Source organism: Lactuca sativa, chromosome 7 (genome assembly GCF_002870075.4).
Source record: "Lactuca sativa cultivar Salinas chromosome 7, Lsat_Salinas_v11, whole genome shotgun sequence".
NCBI lineage: Eukaryota > Viridiplantae > Streptophyta > Magnoliopsida > Asterales > Asteraceae > Lactuca > Lactuca sativa.
In genome coordinates this window covers 43,276,748-43,297,863 of record NC_056629.2, presented here as the reverse complement: position 1 = coordinate 43,297,863, position 21,116 = coordinate 43,276,748, and the positions used below count along the sequence as shown (strand labels likewise).

The 21,116-nt window shown below is 34.2% G+C and overlaps 2 protein-coding genes across 3 annotated transcripts; one reads left to right on the top strand and one right to left on the bottom strand.

Annotated features, from left to right (window-relative positions):
- The first annotated feature begins 909 nt into the window (after positions 1-909).
- LOC111880628 (stromal processing peptidase, chloroplastic) lies at positions 910-7,353 on the top strand. 2 transcript variants are annotated; one of them, XM_023877049.3, is made up of 22 exons: positions 910-1,255; positions 1,739-1,930; positions 2,003-2,452; positions 2,539-2,586; positions 2,675-2,782; positions 2,857-3,045; positions 3,118-3,420; positions 3,503-3,604; positions 3,683-3,817; positions 3,898-4,122; positions 4,245-4,448; positions 4,542-4,712; positions 4,803-5,090; positions 5,183-5,410; positions 5,501-5,653; positions 5,748-5,859; positions 5,928-6,048; positions 6,126-6,246; positions 6,330-6,410; positions 6,522-6,623; positions 6,733-6,883; positions 6,945-7,353. In XM_023877049.3, the coding sequence occupies exons 1-22, from the start codon at positions 1,049-1,051 to the stop codon at positions 7,037-7,039; spliced, it is 3,786 nt and encodes a 1,261-aa protein (XP_023732817.1). In that variant the 5' UTR covers positions 910-1,048; the 3' UTR covers positions 7,040-7,353. The 2 variants fall into 2 exon arrangements, with proteins under 2 accessions (XP_023732817.1, XP_023732816.1); XM_023877048.3 differs by having other exon boundaries at positions 6,942-7,353.
- A 5,456-nt stretch (positions 7,354-12,809) lies between these two features.
- On the bottom strand, positions 12,810-19,529 carry LOC111880634 (DNA-directed RNA polymerase I subunit 2). The gene is made up of 26 exons (XM_023877056.2): positions 19,207-19,529; positions 18,674-18,756; positions 18,448-18,576; positions 18,214-18,290; positions 18,069-18,132; positions 17,824-17,894; positions 17,643-17,720; positions 17,518-17,563; positions 17,249-17,429; positions 17,089-17,141; positions 16,905-16,978; positions 16,685-16,802; positions 16,513-16,600; positions 16,294-16,409; positions 16,089-16,216; positions 15,873-15,952; positions 15,501-15,742; positions 15,257-15,418; positions 15,000-15,164; positions 14,840-14,914; positions 14,666-14,769; positions 14,506-14,581; positions 14,221-14,349; positions 13,986-14,126; positions 13,451-13,918; positions 12,810-13,346 (listed from the first exon to the last, which is right to left on the bottom strand). Exons 1-26 carry the CDS (start codon positions 19,412-19,414, stop codon positions 12,933-12,935), a joined length of 3,570 nt encoding a protein of 1,189 aa, XP_023732824.1. The 5' UTR covers positions 19,415-19,529; the 3' UTR covers positions 12,810-12,932.
- Between the last annotated feature and the right edge of the window lie 1,587 nt (positions 19,530-21,116).

Here is a 21,116-nt window from a genome sequence, read left to right as displayed (position 1 = left end):
TTTTCAATAAGGAAATCATTATTTTCCAAAAAAAATGGGATCCTAAAATATTATTTTGGAGATTTTCGGTTATTCATCTGGATAAAAAATGATATCATTTATATTGAATCAGAATTTCAAATTAAATGACTTGTTTAATAAATGAGTTTTAGATTCAAAACCATTATCTAAAATTGATTTATTTTACGTGGGTTATACCGGGAGATAAATTATAAATAATACTGACTTTTTTTTACTCTTAAATATTTTGCTAATTTAATAGGATTAGATTAGATTTTATAGGTTAATGACCAAATTATTGATATGTTTATTTAATGAGTTTTTAAAAAAAAATAATAATAAAAACTAAACTGGTTTGAATTTTGAAGTTAGAAGCTATAATAAGTGAGTTAAATTAGGAAGAATATTAATTAGAGAAACTAATATCTCGTATATAAATTAAAGATTCTATAATTAAATGTAATTGTGTTTGAATTTTATTTGAAGATGATGATGTCAGCAATCTAATCTAATAGTGAAAAATATAGGATTGAAATGCAATCAAAGGTCCTGATTGCTTCGTAGGTGAATTAAGAGTTGTCTTTTAATAATATTTAGAGATTTAATGTTTATATATTTTCATATTAAAATTTTACTTTTAATAAACCCGTATAATATACGGGTCTTACACCTAGTTAGTTAATAATTAAAAAGAATAGACTTTTCTGAAGTGGGCCGGGCTGATATTTCTCCCTTAGGAGTAAAGTGGACCGACGGCTGCTTCTTGCTTAAAGGGCCGGACCATGTGCAGCTCTCTCCGTGATTACTTATTACCCACGTCACGCTTCAAATCAAAATTGACTTGAACCGAATCGAACTGAACCGGGTTTGAGTTCCATAGAAAGAAGTTTGGAAGTGAAAAGGAAAGACAAGTTTGTTGCCACAAATATCAAAACTAGCCTTCAATAAACTCTTTTGGTTTTGTGAGGATAAAAGTCGCCCCCTTATTTTCATCTCTCCCGACTTCCTCCTGCAACTATCCTCCTTCACAAACCAAACGACAACGACAATGGAAGCTTCATCTATCATATGCGGTTCCGCACCATTACAAGTCAAGTCTAAGTCCCCCTTCTCTTCATCCTCTTCGAACAAATCCAATTATGTCGTATCACGTCGTAACCTACCGGCTAACAACAAGAAGACTGTTACTTTGCGCTGTTTCCATACGCATAGTCGCCGGGCAGTCACCGCTCCGCCTCGTTACTTCATCTCTAAGGTGTTTTTTTTTTTTTTTTTTTTTTTTTTTTTTTTTTTTTTTTGAATCTATCTTCGGTCTCTTATTTATCGATTAGTTTGGGAACAAACAAAATCATAGGAATCTTGTTTGGCAGCTGTTCGTTCTCGTATCTTGTGTGTAACAGATTTTGTTTTGGAGGAGCTCTTTCAAGCTGTAATTTTAGAGCATGGCGATGTTTACAAGTTATTGATTGAAACACACACAATTCCCTTATTCCTGATTCATGAAGTTTATTATAGAACTTTGACAAATAATCACAACGCTTTTGTCGATTTATTAGGTTAAAGTTTGCAATTTTCATGGGATCATATGTGGAATAATTGATGATTCTAGCTGATTGTATAACTTTGAATTGAACATTATCTTCTTACATGATTTGAAGCGGAAATAAATGATGTAAGATGGACTTTCCCCCTTTTTTTAGTATCTTTATCTGACTAAATTCTGTGCCTTTTACTATAGATTGTTGGGGATAGAATAACTTCTCCACTGGATAAACCATTGATTCAAAGGCCATTGCTAGATCAATGTACACGATTCTCTTGCTTTCATCATGGGCGAAGAAAACGGACTCCTATATGCAATTCTACCTCAAGAATGCTGTCGGACAAATCTATATTTCATATCTCAAAGCATGGAGTAAACAATGTGCCTGTAAGTTCACTAATTACATCAAATTACATATGATCATGAATCCTTTCTGATCTATATCTTACACATTGTTAGGAAAAACGAGTCCAAGTTTCATGTGCAGCTGTGGGCCCCGATGAGCCACATGCAGCAAGCACAGCATGGCCAGAGAGTGCTTTAGAACAGCAATCATCTGATCTATTGTTTGACACAGAAAGCATTGAATGGAGGAGAGAGTTAGAGGGTTTTTTAGGTTCTGAACTTCCATCACATCCCAAGTTGTATAGGGGACAATTGGAGAATGGACTTCGGTACCTCATCTTGCCCAATAAAGTTCCACAAAACAGGTTTGAAGCTCACATGGAGGTTCATGTGGGATCAATTGATGAAGAAGATGATGAACAAGGTATTGCACATATGATTGAGCATGTCGCGTTTCTTGGAAGTAAGAAAAGGGAGAAACTTTTAAGGACTGGTGCACGATCAAATGCTTATACAGATTTTCATCATACGGTTTTTCACATCCACTCACCTACTTCTATTCAGGTTTGTAAAATAAACCTCTCAAATTTATTTAATATTCTCTTATAATCTCTTTTCCATCTTTCTTTACACAATCATTTGATCTATAGGATGCTGATGATGATCTACTTCCAACTGTTTTGGATGCTTTAAATGAGGTATGACAAGTTTGGAAACATCATGATGGTTTGTTGTGAAGTGTAATAATTGTTCTTCATTGTAACAATTGTTATATGTATGATGTAGATAGCTTTTTACCCAAAGTTTCTTGCTTCTAGAGTTGAGAAAGAAAGACGTGCAATACTATCAGAGTTGCAAATGATGAACACTATTGAGTACCGTGTTGATTGCCAGGTATTCAAATAATTCATTTTTCTTGTTATTGTTGCCACTTTTTTTGTAATCAGTCTTTTATTTTGTAACCACAGTTGTTGCAACATCTACATTCTGAGAATAAATTGAGTAGAAGATTCCCAATTGGATTAGAAGAACAGATTAAAAAGTGGGATGCAGATAAAATTAGGAAATTCCATGAACGTTGGTACTTTCCAGCAAATGCAACTTTATATATCGTGGGGGATATAGACAACATTTCAAAGACAGTTCATCACATTGAAGTATGCCATTTCAGTATTAGACATCTTCATTTTAGTTTTTAAAATTGGTTGATATAAAGATTTTTTATGCAGGCTGTTTTTGGAACAAAACATGCTATCAATGAGACTCCTGTGCCACCTAAAACCAGTGCATTTGGTGCAATGGCAAGCTTCCTTGTACCTAAATTCACAGGAGGGATATCAGCTGATTCATCACATGACAGATCATCATCTCTACAAGTGGACCAATCAAAAGTTGTTAAAAAAGAAAGGCATGCAATTCGTCCTCCTGTAGAACATAACTGGTCTCTTCCTGAAAGAAATGAAGATCTCATATCTCCCCAAATATTTCAACATGAACTGCTTCAAAACTTCTCAATTAACATGTTCTGCAAGGCAAGAAGCAACAAAATAGACTTGCAAATACTTATTATACACACAAGTATCCATGTGTTTTTAAGTGTTTACCCTTTTGCAGATTCCTGTGAACAAAGTCAAAACATATGGCGATTTGCGTAATGTTCTTATGAAGAGAATATTCCTTTCAGCTTTGCATTTTCGGATCAACTCAAGATATAAGGTGGTGTATCTCATGAAACTTGATTTGCTATTTTTGTTTTGTGCAAATCTTTTATTAATAAAAAAAGTAACTTTACAGAGTTCTAGCCCTCCATTTACATCCATTGAGTTGGATCATAGTGACTCAGGGCGTGAAGGATGCACAGTCACTACTCTTACAGTCAGTGCTGAACCTAAAAGTTGGCAAAGTGCAATTAAAGTGGCTGCACAAGAGGTTTGTAGTTGTACTTTTCAATAACAATATTAAAATTATAGTAACATACATGTTTATATTTTTTTGGATCTTGTTTTCAGGTTCGAAGGCTTAAAGAGTTTGGTGTTACAAAAGGAGAATTAGCGCGTTATCTTGATGCATTGTTAAAAGATAGTGAACAATTAGCTGCAATGAGTGATAACATTTCATCAGTTGATAATTTGGATTTTGTTATGGAAAGTGATGCACTTGGACATAGGGTTATGGATCATAAACAAAGTCATGAAAGTTTGATTGCAGTTGCTGGAACTGTCACTCTTGAAGAGGTAAACTTTTCCAAGATTATTATTATTATTATTATTATTATTATTATTATTATTATTATTATTATTATTATTTATGATTGGGAGATGATAAGATTGTTTTAATTTTTGTGGAATTTATGTAGGTGAATTCCATTGGTGCACAAGTGTTGGAGTACATATCAGATTTTGGAAAAGCATCTGCACCTATTCCTGCAGCCATTGTTGCATGTGTCCCGAAGAGAGTGCATGTTGATGGAGTTGGTGAAGTTGATTTCAAGATAACTCCAAATGAGATAACAACTGCAATTGAAGAAGGTTTGAAGGAACCCATTGAGCCTGAAGCAGAGGTATATCTCAATATGTGATTATTTTCTACTTTTTTATATAATACTATTAGATTTAGGTTTTTTAACTTATATTTTGTGATTACACTACTACAGTTTGAGGTCCCCAAGGATTTGATAACCTTAGAACAGCTGGATGATTTGAAGTTGGAACTAAAGCCATCTTTTGTATCTGTTGGTTTAAACTCAAATGATACTAAAGTTCATGAAAAAGAAACAGGGATTACTCAGTGTCGTCTCTCTAATGGGATTTCCATAAACTACAAGGTATAAATTTATTGTAATTTTTATAAATTTCTTACTATTTAACTTGTATGACTGACATGACATGAATGTTTGTTGTTTATGTCAAATAAGATATCAAAAACAGAAACATGTGGTGGGGTGATGCGGCTTATAGTAGGCGGTGGACGGGCGGCAGAGACGCCGGACACAAGGGGGGCGGTTGTTTTGGGTGTTCGGACTTTGAGTGAGGGAGGGCGTGTTGGTAATTTCACAAGGGAACAGGTAGAGCTATTCTGTGTGAATCACTTGATCAACTGTTCATTGGAGTCAACAGAAGAATTTCTCTGTATGGAGTTCCGATTTACCACAAGAGACAATGGAATGCGTGCTGCATTCCAGTTGCTTCATATGGTGCTTGAGGTAAATATAATTTAATTCAGATTACTATATTTATAAAATGGTAAATGATTGATTATATATTAATATTTATATATATTTACATCATGATGCAGCATAGTGTGTGGCTTGAAGATGCATTTGATAGAGCAAGACAATTATATTTATCATATTATCGCTCTATTCCCAAAAGCTTGGAACGTTCAACTGCTCACAAACTCATGATAGCAATGTTGGATGAAGACGAACGATTCGTGGAGCCCACACCAAATTCTTTACAAAATTTAACATTACAAACTGTAAAAGATGCAGTAATGAGTCAGTTTGTTAGTGATAACATGGAGGTTTGTTGCATGTTATTATTTTATAATTTCATTTTATAAACTGTAACAATCGGCTGATTCACTCTTAGTTTTTTATATAAATAATAATAGGTGAGCATTGTGGGAGATTTTTCGGAAGATGATATTGATGCTTGTGTGATGGATTACTTGGGTACAATTAAGGCAAAAAGAGGAGCTGAAAAGGCACTGGAGTATACCCCGGTTGTTTTCAGACCTTCTCCTAATGATTTGCACTTTCAGCAAGTGAGACCAAAAATGCAAAAATTTCATTTTATTTGTGTAATTAATCTGGAACAATTGTATAAATATGTGGGGGTTTTTTTGTACTTGATAATAGGTGTTCTTGAAGGATACTGATGAGAGAGCATGTGCATACATTGCGGGCCCCGCACCTAACCGGTGGGGATACACGGTTGATGGAACCGACCTTCTTGACTCCATAAGTAATGGTAAGCATTTTGCAAATAATTATTTCATTTTTTATTATCTCACATGTGAAAAATATCTGTAAAACTAGAAACCCAAGGACAGCTTGTGAAGACAGAGAATGTGAATTTTGACCTAGAAAAAAGATCACGGAACCACCCGTTGTTTTTTGCAATTTCTGTGGGGCTGTTAGCTGAGATTATTAATTCCAGGTAATTCTGGGCATAAAATAAAATTATATTTTATTTTTTTAATTGTTGTTGATAAATTCTGATGTTTTGTTTCTTAGGCTTTTCACGGAAGTTAGAGACTCACAGGGGTTAACATATGATGTGTCTTTCGAGTTAAACCTGTTTGACCGGTTGACTCTCGGTTGGTATGTTATCTCGGTCACATCTACACCTGGCAAGGTGAGTCAACTCAGTTTACAAGTACTTGAGAGAAAATATTCTTTTTTTATTAGTTTTTTAACCTGTTAAGAGTCTAATTTCAGGTGCACAGAGCGGTTGATGCTTGTAAGAGTGTCTTACGAGGCTTACATAGCAAAAAGATAGGGGATCATGAACTGGACAGGGTTTGTTCTTACATTATTTGAAGTCCATAATATACACAACGTGTTTTGATCTTAGTTTTTAAAATTACGGATTTGACCCTTGAGGTGTATTCTGTTGATTGACTCTGACAGGCTAAACGGACCTTGCTGATGAAACATGAAGCTGAAAGTAAGTCGAATGCGTATTGGCTTGGTTTGATAGCTCATTTGCAGGCTGCTTCTGTCCATAGAAAGGTGATATTATCTTTTTATTAATTGACAAAAGAATAAAAAGACTGTTTTACCCTTTTAAAGTCAAAGTCAAAACAAACCCTTGATCATATATTTTAACTTCATTTTGCAGGATATATCATGCATTAAAGATTTGACAATGCTATATGAAGCTGCAACGATTGAAGATGTGTACTTGGCTTATGAACAGTTGAAAATTGATGAACAATCTTTGTACTGTTGCATTGGTGTTGCTGGTGCTCAGGCTGGTGATGATGTTTCAGGTACTTTTTTTTTTTATTTAAAAAAAAAACAGTTTGTAATTTATGATATGATGTGCAGCAGGTTCTTCACAAGAGGAAGAATATGTTGTTGGAGGTATTCCTGGTGTTATTCCTGTGGGGAGAGGTTCCCACATGATGACAATGCCAACAACATAATATGATCATTAAAAGACGAGAATGCCCTCATCATTATCATCACTATTCATCTGCATAAGAAGGGATTTATGTAAACAATAAGTCTCGCTCTCAAATCAAATAGCGTTTAGTTGCAGGAAAAACTTGTGTATTCTTCTTCTAGTTCAGTCATATAGTTATTAGCTAATAATGTACATGTACTTTGTTAAATAAAGACACCCAATAGGTTCTTCACACTATCTATTTTGTGCTTCTAGAATCTAGAGTATGGATTATTGCATGGTCATATAGATGTTTTATGAGTGAAAGAAATAACATGTTTATGTTTATGTTGATTTGTTTATTTATTTATTTTTATCTTATTACAACTTTGTATTGTAAAAAATCTAAATTGTCATAGCCTTGTGATTCAAATACAAATTTATTTTTATTGCGATAATTTGTCAGATTTTTCAAAATATGGTTTTATAAGAAAAAAGTTCAAGTACAATACAGCCTAGTATACTTTTAATGTAAAATCCTATAGCTTTCAAAATATGGTTTTATGTTGATTTGTTTATTTATTTATTTGGAGAAATGACACAAATGCCCTACAAAGTTTTTAGGGTTGGTTGATTCGGTCTCTAAAGTTTTTGTTAGATTTTATGGGGGTATAAACTAGGATACAACCTGTTCCTTTGTCTCTTTCAACCTGTAATAGCCGGTTCACCATGTGAACCATGAGACAATGACCATTTAGACCAAAAAAGTCACATTGTGTCCTTATAAAGCCAAAAAAATAAGTTCGGGGACCAAATGTTTATGCCATAAGGTCGAAGTGATTTGGGAGAAGAAGAAACATGATAATGGAATTAATTAACGATAACAATCCAGATGCTAAACCCAAAGTTTGCCGGATCAACCCTGTGACACCATTACCTCCACTATCAATTCTAGTTGGAAAACAAGAAAATGAGAAGAAACCTTCCATTTCAGAAATAGAATGAGTTATCAGAACAAGAATTTTGAAAGATCCCGACATCAACATGCATGTTTCTTCATCTAATTAAGTAAAATTCAGTAGTTAGTTTTGTTTATTCGATGTGAATTATGAACTTTTTAGGTTTCCATTTTTCAATTTGAAGTTTGTGCTTCTGTGTTGTGAAATCGGTCTTGTGGCATAAGCATTCGATCCCCAAACTTATTTTTTTTGGCTTTATAGGGGCACAATGTGAGTTTTTTTGGTCTAAATAGTCATTGTCTCATTGTGAACCAACTATTACAGGTTGAAAATGATTAAAAGAGTAGGTCGTATCATAGTTTATACCCCTATAAAGTCCGACAAAAACTTTAGGGACTGAACCGACGAACCCTAGAAACTTTGTAAGGCATTTGTGTCATTTCCCCTTGTTTATTTTTATCTTATTACAACTTTGCATTGTAAAAAATCTAAATTATCATAGGCTTGTGATTCAAATACAAATTTGTTTTTATTGCGATAATTTGTCAAATTTTTCAAAATATGATTTTATAAAGAAAAAAGTTAAAGTACAATACAACCCAGTATACTTTTAATGTAAAATCTTATGGTTGTGGCTCAGTTCCACCATTTGATGTTATAATGACAAAAAAAAAAATTGTATATAACCTTAATTCTAATTAAGAATCATAAATTTTGATTTCCATTAACAACTTTTTTAAAAGTTCATAATACATTTTAAATGTTTAATTAACTATCTTTTTTATTAAATTATATATTCTATTTGAAATGAGTTCATCACAACCCACCTCAGCTTTTTCCACCTCCACCTCATTTTACCACCATGTATGCCACATATGAGAGAGAGAGAGAGAGAGAGAGAGAGAGAAAGAAGAAGAGAGAAACTGTACCCCAAACCATAGGCTAGGAGCGGTGGTTACCACAACTGAGGTGGCAAACAACATCCTTTGCCACACTCCTACCCTCCGACTTTATTTGTGAGTGGGTGTGTGTGGTTGACCCCCACACATGTATGTTTTATCATGAGGGTTTTTTAACATCATTTGAAAATAGACAATTACACATATCAAATTTTTTTCAAACATAAAAATACATTTTACACTAAATTACTTAAATGTTACTTATAGTTAGGTAAATCATGCAACTTGAGTCCAAGTTTTGTTTCCTGAACTATTCATCATTTAGGTTCATTTTTCTTGCACAATTCTTTTTCTTTTGATAGACAATGTCACAACCTAACCGTTAACTCTCACCATGTGCCATGCATGCGATGACAAATTTGTCCATTTTTTGTGCCTATTATCTTTTAAACGTATGAATAAATTTATAGAGAGTGCCCACTCTTATCCCCATATACTATATTTCTTTTTCGCTTACCCCTACTTGTTAATTTTCTAAAACCGTGAATTAAACCAAAGAAGATGGTGTTTTGTAATTATGGATAAGTTGCGATGATACAAACCTTGTGGACAAGCACCAACTTTGGTCGTAGATTTTGGTCTTGTTCAAAAACCAAGTTTCATGGCCTTTATCGGTAGGATCGACCCATCTATGTGTCCTAGATCCATTGATATCATACCAAGTTTGTTGAAGGCAATAAATGCGGTTAAAGCCATTGTTCATGAATCTACAATGGAGTCAAAGAAGTCTAGGATGATGTTATTGGGCAGTTGGTGTTTTTCATCTAGTGATATCTTTAATTTTCTTCATATTTGGTCTTTTTGTTGACATTGTGTGGAAGTCCTAAGTTTTTTTTTTTTTTATTAAGGGTTTATAATTGAAGAAACATATGATTGTCATATTGTAATATTTTTGTGTAATGTAAATTATGGTTGTTACAAATCTATTTGCTATATATTATGTATCCATATTGTTAAATTTGAAGGCACTGAAACTAGTTTATGATCATTAATTGGCCAAAAGATATTATAAAAAATGGGAATAGTTGTTTTGCATCATGTGGTATGTTACCAAATACGGTATTGTACTTTACACCCAATGTTACCCAATAAGGCAATGTGATTACCTGCCAAAAACATGTTATGAATTGCCAATGTAAATTAGAGACAAGTATACAACATGCATTCCACATAAGATGTACATAATTAAAATTCAAAGTAACAAGGGATACAATCACCACAGTTCATCCAGAAAAGGATATTCAAAAACTTACTAATAAGGGATACAAAATCATTTGCCTAAATTTGTATCCCTCAACTACAAACCATACTATTATATGTTCATTGGAATGGTAGTTAATGATCCACTGACATCTTTGAGAATGACACGTTTCTTTAGCTTCTACTTAATGATCCTCTTAAAAGGCCTTATAAACAACTAAGCCCATCACCTTCATCATCAGCAAAATACCCAGATCCGTCTATACCCTCATTTCCTTCATCCTTGTCACCAACCACCTCGTCCATAACATCTTATTCTATGCTTGGATGATCATCATTTAACATCTTGTTTTAAACTAATTGATGCATATTTGGTGGGATATTTGATATAAGAAAAGTAATATGAACAAGGAAAAGTAAATAACCTGATTAGATCAAGGATAAAGTACATAAACACCTCCACAATCAACCAAATTGGTAACTATATATTGATGTTAATAGTGATAAAGCAACATCACCACACTAACAACAATCTAGAATTGACTCCTTTCATGTATAAACGCTCAAAATCAGCTTCACAAACTATTGTAAATTCATTATCCAAAAGATGATTTGGTAGTATAACTTGGAACCCTATATATAGGGCCAGAAAACTAAAAGGAACATAAATCTTGGAAAATGAAAAGGCTAAAGAAAGATCAAAAGTTGGAAAATAATTGAAGTACTATTAAAGACCTGTTAAGGAAGCATTAATAGGATGATTAGGAAGACTCTTCCACTCCTTTGGGCTGCCAGAAAACTATCCTTCTCCCTTTTAGTGTTTCGAACCCAAAACAATCAAAGCCCAATGTGAGCTGGAGAGATGAAATGGGCTAGTCTTGTACTAGCTAAAAATTACATGGATGCCCCTGCATCAACCTCCTGTGGATGGGAAGGATTTTCCCTCAGATATCCAATAGACCATCTTCAAGATAAGAAGAAATATCCCCAACATTGAAAGTTGCTTATATGTTTGTATCCCCCTGATAATTCTAGTTTGTAAGCATTATCTCCAATCCTTTCTAACACCTAAAATGGTCCATCTCCTCTTGCCATTAGCTTGCTCTTCCTCTTTGAATGAAATCTTTCCATCCTTAAGTGCAACCATATGAGATTTCCAGGTTTAAAGAGAGCCTTCTTGCAATGCTTGTTAGCCTTTTTCTTGTGTAAGTTGTTGACAACTTGACATGCTCAATCTTTGCTTTGACTTGTTCATGAATCTTTTGTATTTCTTTGGCTCGAGTTGATGCATCAAAGTGAATTTCACTACCCTTAGGAAATGATATTAGATCAATAGGAGTAAGAGGATTCACTTTTTCGATCACTTCAAACGGTGTGTGTCCAATAGTATAAGTTTGAGATCCATTATAAGCAAACCTTGCTCACCATGCTTCTTAACAAGGTTGTGAGTGTACACTTGGTTATCTCTGTTTGCCCATCTTTTTGTGGATGATAGGCATTGTTGAACAATAGCTTTGTTCCTAACAACTTCCATAACAAAAGTAGCTTAAGAACATGACATCTTTCTCAGAAACTATTGTCTTAGAAACACCATGAAGACGCATAATTTCTTTAAGTAATCAGCAAAATGAATGGCATCGTCTGTTTTGTGATACAGAACAAAGTAATGAGTATACATGCCTTGATGAAACTTGGTTTTAGCTTGATGATATGTTGCACATCTAGCAATAAGAGTGGTAACATCACCTTCCATGTGTGGCTAGTAGAATTGTTCTTGTAATACATCAATGGTTTTGTTGATTCCAAGATGACCACCCAATCATCATCCTCTATGTGCCTCTCTAATTAGTAGCTCCCTTATGGTTCCTCCTTTAGGAACACAAATTTTGTTGTTCTTGAAAATAAACCCTTCTTGGATGATATAAGAACCGCAAGCTTGATCATTGCATTCTTTAATAACTTTAGAAAAATCTAGATCATTTAGAAACAGTTGTTTAATGAAAGAAAAGCCTATCACTCTTCCCCAAGAAAAGCAAACATGACATATCTTCTTGAGATGGCATCTGCAACAATGTTAGAACTTCTTGTTTTATACTTTAAAACAAAGTTAAATGATTGGAGAATTTTTACCCATTTTGCATGTCTTGAGTTCAACTTGTTTTGGCCATTTATGTTTTAAATCTTGATGATCAGAATGTAAAACAAACTGCTTAGGCCTCAAGTGATGACTTCAATGATCTAAAGCACATACAATAACATATAATTACATACCAACTATAATTCTTCTTTGTTTCATTCAACTTTTCTCACTGAAATAAGCTATAAAGCGTTTATTTTGTACCAAAACAACCTTATGACAACAACGCTTGCATCACACTCGACCTCAAATAATTGATTGAAATCCATTCAAAAAGAGACGTGCACAAACAATCTTTGATTTTCTCAAACGCATTATGGGTAGATTAAATCCATTCAAAAAGAGCCTTGTTTGATACACTCTTAAAAACCCAAAACGTAGCTTAAAGTACTTGTTCTATGCACTTACCATAAGCAGTATTTTGGTTGAAATGCGTGTTTATTCCACGAATTGACCACATATTTGTACGCAAGTAAAATGTGAGAAAAACAAAGCTTCACAGACGAAATAGATGGGCAGTCACAAGAAGCTAAATAAGATGCATATAACTCACCAAAAAAAAAACTCACCCCTTTCATTCTACAACAATTTTAGAAGTCACATATAGATGCATATAACTTACAGACCATAAAAAAAATAAAAATAAAAGTTTCAAAATTGTATGAAAAAACACAGGCTTCACGCCCCCGCTCCATTACTTAGTTGCAATGTCATACGTATATTCATAGCCGCCAATTCCGCAGCCAAATACCTAAACACATACGGCATAGCAACCGTCTCCATCCCTTTACTTGTCCCACAATTAACACATATAACTTTCTTCGGTACCCTGCCAGGTGGCAGCCCAGCAATCTCCCTCATCGCCTTTTTCTGATGCTGAATCAGCGATGTTGTCAGAATACTCCCACAAATCGAACACACATCAGCAATATGATGATCAGAACTCGTGTGAAGCCTATCATGTAACAAATAAGCCGCTCCATGAGCAAGAAGAGAATCCCTCTCCATTTCACCAAACCGAATCCCACCTCCTTTCTTCCTCCCCTTTATCGGTTGCCTCGTAACCTGGTCAACCGTTCCCGTTGACCTAACCTGAAACACACACAAGTGAGAAACGAGGTTTTTTATCTAGCAAATGTCGGAATCGGAATGGAAGATTCCAATCGGAATCGGAATTGGGGATTCCATTCCGTTACCTGAAACTTGTCGGAAACCATATGCCGGAGCCGTTGGTAATAAACCGGACCGATGAAAATCTCGCAAGTCAATTCCGTCCCGTAAACTCCACTATACAAAACTTCCGTACCGTAAAAATTAAAGCCACGGGAAGTCAACATTGACCCGAGTTCATTAACGAGAGAGTCTTCTTCATTTTCTAGGGTTCCATCTGGTTTTTTAACTGAGCTGGAAAATGGTGTTGCATCTACAAATTTTCCATGTAAAGAGCCTCCTTTTGCAGCTATGGATTCTAGAAGCATTGCAATTGTCATTCTAGAAGGAAACGCGTGAGGATTTATGATTAAATCAGGTCGCATTCCTGTAACTCCTGAAAATGGCATATCGATATCGGGCCATAATTGTGAGCATACACCTTTTTGACCGTGTCTACTGCTGAATTTATCACCAATTACAGGGTTTCTGCCACGTCTTAATCGTATGTTTGCCTGTTTGATTATATGATTTTGATAATTAATGAACTTTTTTTTATGAAAAATGAATAAATTGAATTACCTTTTGTAATTGTTTTTTGTTTTTGACATCGATTGCAACGTAATCGACTGTTACGGGTTCCGAGCCTTTTAATTTTTGGTTGAATGAAGTGCTTGTGACTTCATTGTACATGCTGTAATATGGTTCACCTGGTTTTATTTTCTGAAAGTTGGTAGGGTGGTTGACTAGTCAACATTCTATAGAGATAGAATATATTAGAGAAAAGTAGAGATTCAAATAGAAGGAGAAGAAGAACCTGGCCAACGTATGGGAGTCCATCTGAATCGATGAATGAATGTGATTTTTTATCTAAATTGCTTCTTCTGAATACTCTATTGGCACGATTGGATTTGTTCTTCTCATCAGCCAAATCAATAGATTCAGTCTGTATTATGTAAACAGTATCCATCATATTAGCACAAAATCAAAATTAGCAACATATATATATATATATATATATATATATATATATATATATATATATATATATATATATATATATATATATATGATATAGAGCATAGAGATAAGATTTATTTACCTGATAAATGTGTCCATGAGCAAACCCACGATCAACAGATGATTTATTTAAAACCATAGCATCTTCCATATCATATCTGATGCATGATAATGATGATATGAATCACACCATGAAGAAAAAAAAAAGATAATTAAATTGTTTCTGAAAACAAAAGAATTACCCTGAATAAGCCAACACAGCCACAATTGCATTTGTTCCTAATGGAGAGTCATCAATCCTATACTTTTCATATGTAGCAGTGCGAACTATCGGAGCTTGAGGAGTCTGCAATAACCAATTTTATATAAAAATAATCCTTTTTTTTATATAAAACTGTTAAAAGAGAAAGAGAAACCTGAAGGTGATAAAGTTTTTGATCTGCACGACAATTGATTCCTTGTGAAGAGAACCCCATTGTTTGTTTTGCCATCTGCCCAAGATTTCACAATCTTTTTAACCACTAAAACAATAATACATCAAAAAGTTATTTTTTTTAAAAACAAATAAATAAAGACCTGACACTGGTACATATTTCTTGGACTCTGATTATGATCAGACCAAGGGGTAAGATTGCCAACAACACTAAGTATTCCAGTTGGATGAATTTCTTCATGAGTAGCAGGAAACTCCTTTAATCTTCCACCATTTCCTCCATCTGGACACTCTATCTCCATATACACCTACCAACAAACACACAACATTTTCATTTTTCTTAAAAAAAAAAAAAAAAGATTTCTGTTTCTTGATCATGTAAATATAATTATATATTTACCTGTTCAAAGGGACCAATCAGTTCAATATTATTGTTTTTTTCCTCTGGAAACTTCTGTTTAACAGGGCGTATAAATCTTGAAGGACTTGTAAACAGATAAAGACCAGGGAACGCGCCCCCCATGCTAATAGGTACATACCCCACCTCCAGATCTTCAGGGATCTGTTTTTAATTATATAATTTTTTTAAATTGATAAAAAAAAAAAGTAAAGGAAAGAATTATTGAAAGTGAAAAGATGCAAACCGCTGAAGCTGCTAATAGTTTTAATTTTCGTAAATGGTTGACAGCTTTTTCAACTATATCAGTGGGAATAGCACCAACAACACGCCCATCAAGTAGAACATGAAGAATTTCAGGAGGACCAGCTTTGACAAGTTTGGGAATTGCAGGGGTCATACCCGCTCCAACCAGAACACTTAGGATAGATTTGTTTATTTTTGAGAAATCTCTGATTATTCCTTCTGAATCATAATACGAGGTGATACCTATAAAGAGAACATCTATTAGCATCAAGAATATAAAGCATTTACAAATAGGAATGCAGTTCATTTATTTCTTTACACTTTTTAAATTCTAGATATAAAAAACAAAACATCAAAAAACGTGTGAACTTACGACATGAGGCAGTCAAATGATTCAGCAGTCCACATGGAGAGCCATCTGGCGTGTGAACAGGGCATACAAAACCCCATGACCTGTAAATAAGGAAGAAAAGAATATATATATATATATATATATATATATATATATATATATATATATATATATATATATATTATACATAATATAAAGAAAATAAAAAAGATTTAGATTTAAATTTAAATTACATACTCTGGCAACAATTTACGCACACTTGTAGTACGAAGTCCTGCAAGTGATGAGCCTCTATGAACAGCTCTAAAATGTGACAAAAAACGGAGGAAATTCAGCCTTTCTGCTTGAACTGTCATACCAGCTTTCTAGAAAACAAAATGTGATTACCCAAAGTTAAATTTTTTAAACAATTTATACAAGATTTATTAAATAAATTAAATACCTCTTTCAGATCAAGAGTTGACTGTGTAACCAATCTTCCAGTCTTCAACATATTTTCAACAGCTGAACCGACTTGTTTTGCAGGATTCTTATCCAATGCCTTCTTAACATCAGCTACTGAAATAATTAAAACCAAAAAATAAAAACAAGGATTTAGATCAACAATGTTTTAACATCTAGAGTTTGAGTAAGTTATAGGGTGACATGGAATGGAACATACAGCTTCCAAACTCAAAGTTTTTCTTTCTGTTATCAGCTTCATCTTGAAGTAGTTTTTTAGCTTTTAGCAGCCATTCCTGGAGCTTTTCCTGAAAATGAGCAGGAAAAAGATTGTCTACTCTTCCATATTTTCAAAATGTATGTATGCTTAAATAAATGTAGTTGATTTTTACCTTAACATATATTGTAACCAAGTGACCTGGCAGAAGAACTTCCTGAGTTTGCAATGAATCAGGGTTGTCTGGTATAGAGGTCTGATCAATAAAAGAGAAAAGTTTCTGCACCATGAAGCTGAAAAAAAAAAACATATGTCAGAATTTTCAAAGCCAAGAAATTCAAAACTCTTATCATAGAAAGTGAATAATCTATAAAATGAGATTGAGATTGGCTCACATTAGCAGATTAAATTTATCATGATTGTTATCAAGATGAACCAATATGAATTCTCTTAGAACAGCATCAGCAACCTACAAAACGAAAGAAGTTTTTTTTTTTTTTTTTAAAAAAAAGGTTAAAAAAGAGAAAGTAAGATTGCAAAACTGATAAAAGATGTAAAGATTTATTTATATACACTTACAGCAGAGTGACTTTCGTTTTCCATACCATCCATAAAAGGTTTGAAATACTCTCCTGAATAAAGATGAGAAAAGAAGAATGGAGTTTATTTAGTTGACTTTGGGTTGACCATTAAGTAAGAATAGTAAAAAAAAGGGTGATAACAGATTATAATTAATTACCAATATATTGCAAGCATTGTATGCGAGTAAATAAATTCAAGTCTCTAACTTCATTAAGAATAATCTTTGCCCTTTCACTCAAAATCTGAGTACCAACACAACCCATTGCCTTCTCATATTTTTCATTGTAGACAGATGTCAAACTCATAAAAATTTCATGATCAGTAGTATCAATAAGTGCCTGTTGAAATTTAACAAGATAACACCTGTGTTACATACAAATCATGTCAAAAGAGCAAGATATTGGATAAATATGTACACTAAAGTACCTTCAAAACAAGACCTATGGGTAACAAGTTTTCCCTCCCTCGTATCCTACAAATGTTACAAAAACAGTCAGCTGTAATTATTTAAAGTAACCAAAAACTTTTACATACTATAAATTATTAATTACCTAAACCCAACCCTTGCACTCCCATTGCTAATATAATATAAGTTGAGAGTCACAGCTGATTGGTCTTCTCTAACACATCTGAGAAGGTAACAGAAAGAACAAATCAACAACTATATTCTAAACCTAGAAAAAGAATGGAGAAACCTAGAAGTAGTTACTCTTGTGTTCTAAAAATAATAACCTTATCACCACAGCTTTATCAGTGAACCCTTCTCTTCGGTTTTTAAATGCACTTCTGACCATACTAGTTGGCTGCAAATATGGACATTGATGATTAGAAAAAGTGGTCAATAAAAAAGTCAAAAGAAAAAAGTGGGGAGCAAATATCTATGCAATGTTGCAATTCTTATTTTGGCTGAGATCATTATCATTATCAATTCTTTTAAAGATTGTAATAACTTCTGTAGAGTATACAAATCAACTTACATAGTTTCTTTTTGGCACGACTAATAGCCTGACAACTCTTTCAAGTCCATTTAATACAAAGTACCTACATAAGAAATAAGAATTGAAGAATTGATGTCCCTGTATATGACATAAAAAAAAATAGTAAACCATAAAAATTACTCACCCTCCCATTTCTGATGGTTCTTCATTACAAGACACCAGTTTTTGAGGGTCAGCACCTTTAAGGTGACAAAGTTTTGACTGCAAAAAGGTTATTGAAATGATGAGTAATAACAAGAAACAATGAAGGGACATTGTTTACATTCAACATAACAGGTAAATAGATATCCATGTGGTTTATAACATAGAGTCTTTTATACCAAAATAAAATAAAGATCAATGAAGAGACATTGCTTACCTTTAGCATAACAGGTAACTGTCCAAAATTAAATTTTTCTCTTATAACAGCTCCACCAGGTCCATCACCATATTTGAAGCAAACATCTACCAAAAATTTACCAGTATAGGAAATCTTGGCCTGTCTACACTGTAATATGAACATACAGATAATCCAGTAAGTTTCTATATTTTTTCCCTGTTAAGGGAAGGAGAGGGTAAAATTGTCTATTGCTGTGTATTTTTACCTCAAAAGGATAGAGAGATTCACGAACTGTCCGAGAAAGGCGCTCCTTTTGGGGAGGATATAGCTCAGGTTTTTCAAACCAGAGTATGATTTGGGTCAAGAACAAAACAAAAATGACACAGGAATTCAAGTTGTATCGAAATGTATGGATAAACCAAGCAAATAGAAGAATCTGTAATTGCTCCTCAAGTGAAAACTTGTACAAAAGGTAACAGATTCCAGCATATTCAAGAATTTATCTTATTTTTACAAGAAGAATGAATTCATAGTCTTAAAGTTAATAAGAAGCCAATTAGATTCTAAAACGCGAACACAAAAAGAACACCTTATTCATCAGAGCAATAAAGCAGATTCAAAGAATAGAACTTTCTAGTTTAATAAGCTAACAAAACCTGCAAACAAAAAGGTTCCGAATTCCATTCCAGAAACCAAATTTGTTGAAGTAAAGATTAAAAAGGAAAGGTATACTGAACCCGGTTACCGACTAAATTCTATTTCAATAATGCAATTTTAAGGAAACAAGTAAAAGGATATTTCTTAGCTTCAACTGGGTGTTAGAATCCACGACTTCGATGGGTTTGATGTTCATGAGTGCCTTCTCTAGACCATATTCGATGAAGTGGTCGAATGAATGAATATGGTGGCTGAAAAGCTCCCTTAACGGTTCATAGTCGGGATTGTTGGGTAGGTGCGGCGTCATTCTATGCCTCCCTGAGACCCTTGCTACTGCTTCAGACTTCATGGTCCTTACTCCTTAGTCCTCGTTGTTCAACTGATGATGATACTGCAAATGCTTTACGGTGGGGAGGAAGAAGGGTTTTGTGTTTAGGGTTTTAAGAAGAAGTTTAGTTGGTTGTAGATTTTGAACGTTTGGACACTTTGTTCGTTTTTTAACATATTTTGGCACAAAAGTTTAGTATATTGGCGTTTTAGGCCCCTTAAGCGGAATACATTCTATACCAATTCATTTTTTATTAATAAAACTATAAAATTGGTATATATGGTTTGAAAAAATTATGGATAAAGTCTAAATTAGTCTATCTGGTTTGAAAAAAATTATGGATAGGATCAAAAAAGTTTTCAATTTGTATGGAAAATCCAAAATCAAGAATTTTCTGTGGTTTTGTCCATTTTGGTCATTAATAAACTTGAAATGACAATTTTACCATTTTCATTTCTTTTTTGTATTTTGTTCATATTATCCTAAATACATTACTAAAACAAAAAATAAAAAAATAATAGGCCTATCCACTGCACCGCCACCAGTGCTCTCTCTCTCTCTTTCTCTCTCTCTCTCTCTCTCTCTCTCTCTCTCTCTCTCTATATATATATATATATATATATATATATATATATATATATATATATATATATATATATATATATATGGAAGAACTATGAAAACACAAACAAAACTTTAAAGAAAAATTTCATACACATATTAAGAGTAAATACAACAATGAGAAGACTATGCAAATGTAACACCCAAGATTTTGAAAGCCAAGAAAGTAAAGGAAACCCTAAATTTAAGAGGGACTCGGCGAGTCCAAGGAAGGACTCGGCGAGTCGGAGCGGGGTCCGGGTCAAGGAGTAAGTGACCAACTCGGCGAGTCAGCCAAGTGGACTCGGCGAGTCTGGTCTGTGCGAGGAAAACCCTAAATCCGGGGCTTGGAGCCTATTTAAACGTCTCAATCTTCTTCCTAGGGCTCCTTTACAGCCTCTCACACCCAGAACGTCGCACCTTAAGCCCCCATTGTGATGATTCATGCTTTGGCCATTTTTGAGTGATTTAGAAGAAGAAGAAGAAGTGGGAATCTTGGAAGCATCAAGGAGTGGCTTTGGATCTGAAGTTTGGGGAACATTTCAGAGCATTGGAAGGTATCAATTCGTTTCCCTCCTTTAGATCTTCTTTGGTTATGAGTTTTGGGGCTTTTAAGCCATGCCTAAGATCAATTTCAAGCTTGAGGTCCAGATCTGAGGTTGCTACCTCAGATCCATGCTTGTGTTGGTTTAGAATCCCGTAAAGTATCAGCCATTGGGTGGATTTTGGAGCCTCTTGGTCTTAAACCCTAGTTATTGGTGCATTTTGCCTAAGATCTCCCTCTCTACACGTAAAGTTTGCAACTTTACGTGGGGAATAGGCTTGGGAAGGGTAGATCTACAGTTTGGAGTCCATGCATGACTCGGAAGTCCTCTGCATGTAAGTGGATCTTAATGGACTCGGCGAGTCCCTCGAGTGGACTCGGCGAGTAGCTTGAAGATGAGGAGGAACTCGACGAGTGGGATGAACAGCTCGTCGAGTCGGATGAAGATAGGCATGAACTCGGCGAGTTGGATGAACAACTCGGTGAGTTGGATGAAGATTGTCGTGTGCTCGGCGAGTCTGTTCTTAGACTCGGCGAGTCAGGTCGCGTGGTCCCAAACCCTTCAAGTTAAGTCTCGAG

Coding starts and splice junctions, on each gene's coding strand:
- LOC111880628 (XM_023877048.3), top strand. CDS start 1,049: ATGGAAGCTTCATCTATCATATGCGGTTCCGCACCATTACAAGTCAAG. Junction 3,046..3,117: donor AGACAGTTCATCACATTGAA/GTATGCCATTTC, acceptor TTTTTTATGCAG/GCTGTTTTTGGAACAAAACA. Junction 4,123..4,244: donor GAACTGTCACTCTTGAAGAG/GTAAACTTTTCC, acceptor GAATTTATGTAG/GTGAATTCCATTGGTGCACA.
- LOC111880634 (XM_023877056.2), bottom strand. CDS start 19,414: ATGAAGTCTGAAGCAGTAGCAAGGGTCTCAGGGAGGCATAGAATGACG. Junction 18,133..18,213: donor GAACCATCAGAAATGGGAGG/GTGAGTAATTTT, acceptor TTTCTTATGTAG/GTACTTTGTATTAAATGGAC. Junction 17,430..17,517: donor CCATAGGTCTTGTTTTGAAG/GTACTTTAGTGT, acceptor AAATTTCAACAG/GCACTTATTGATACTACTGA.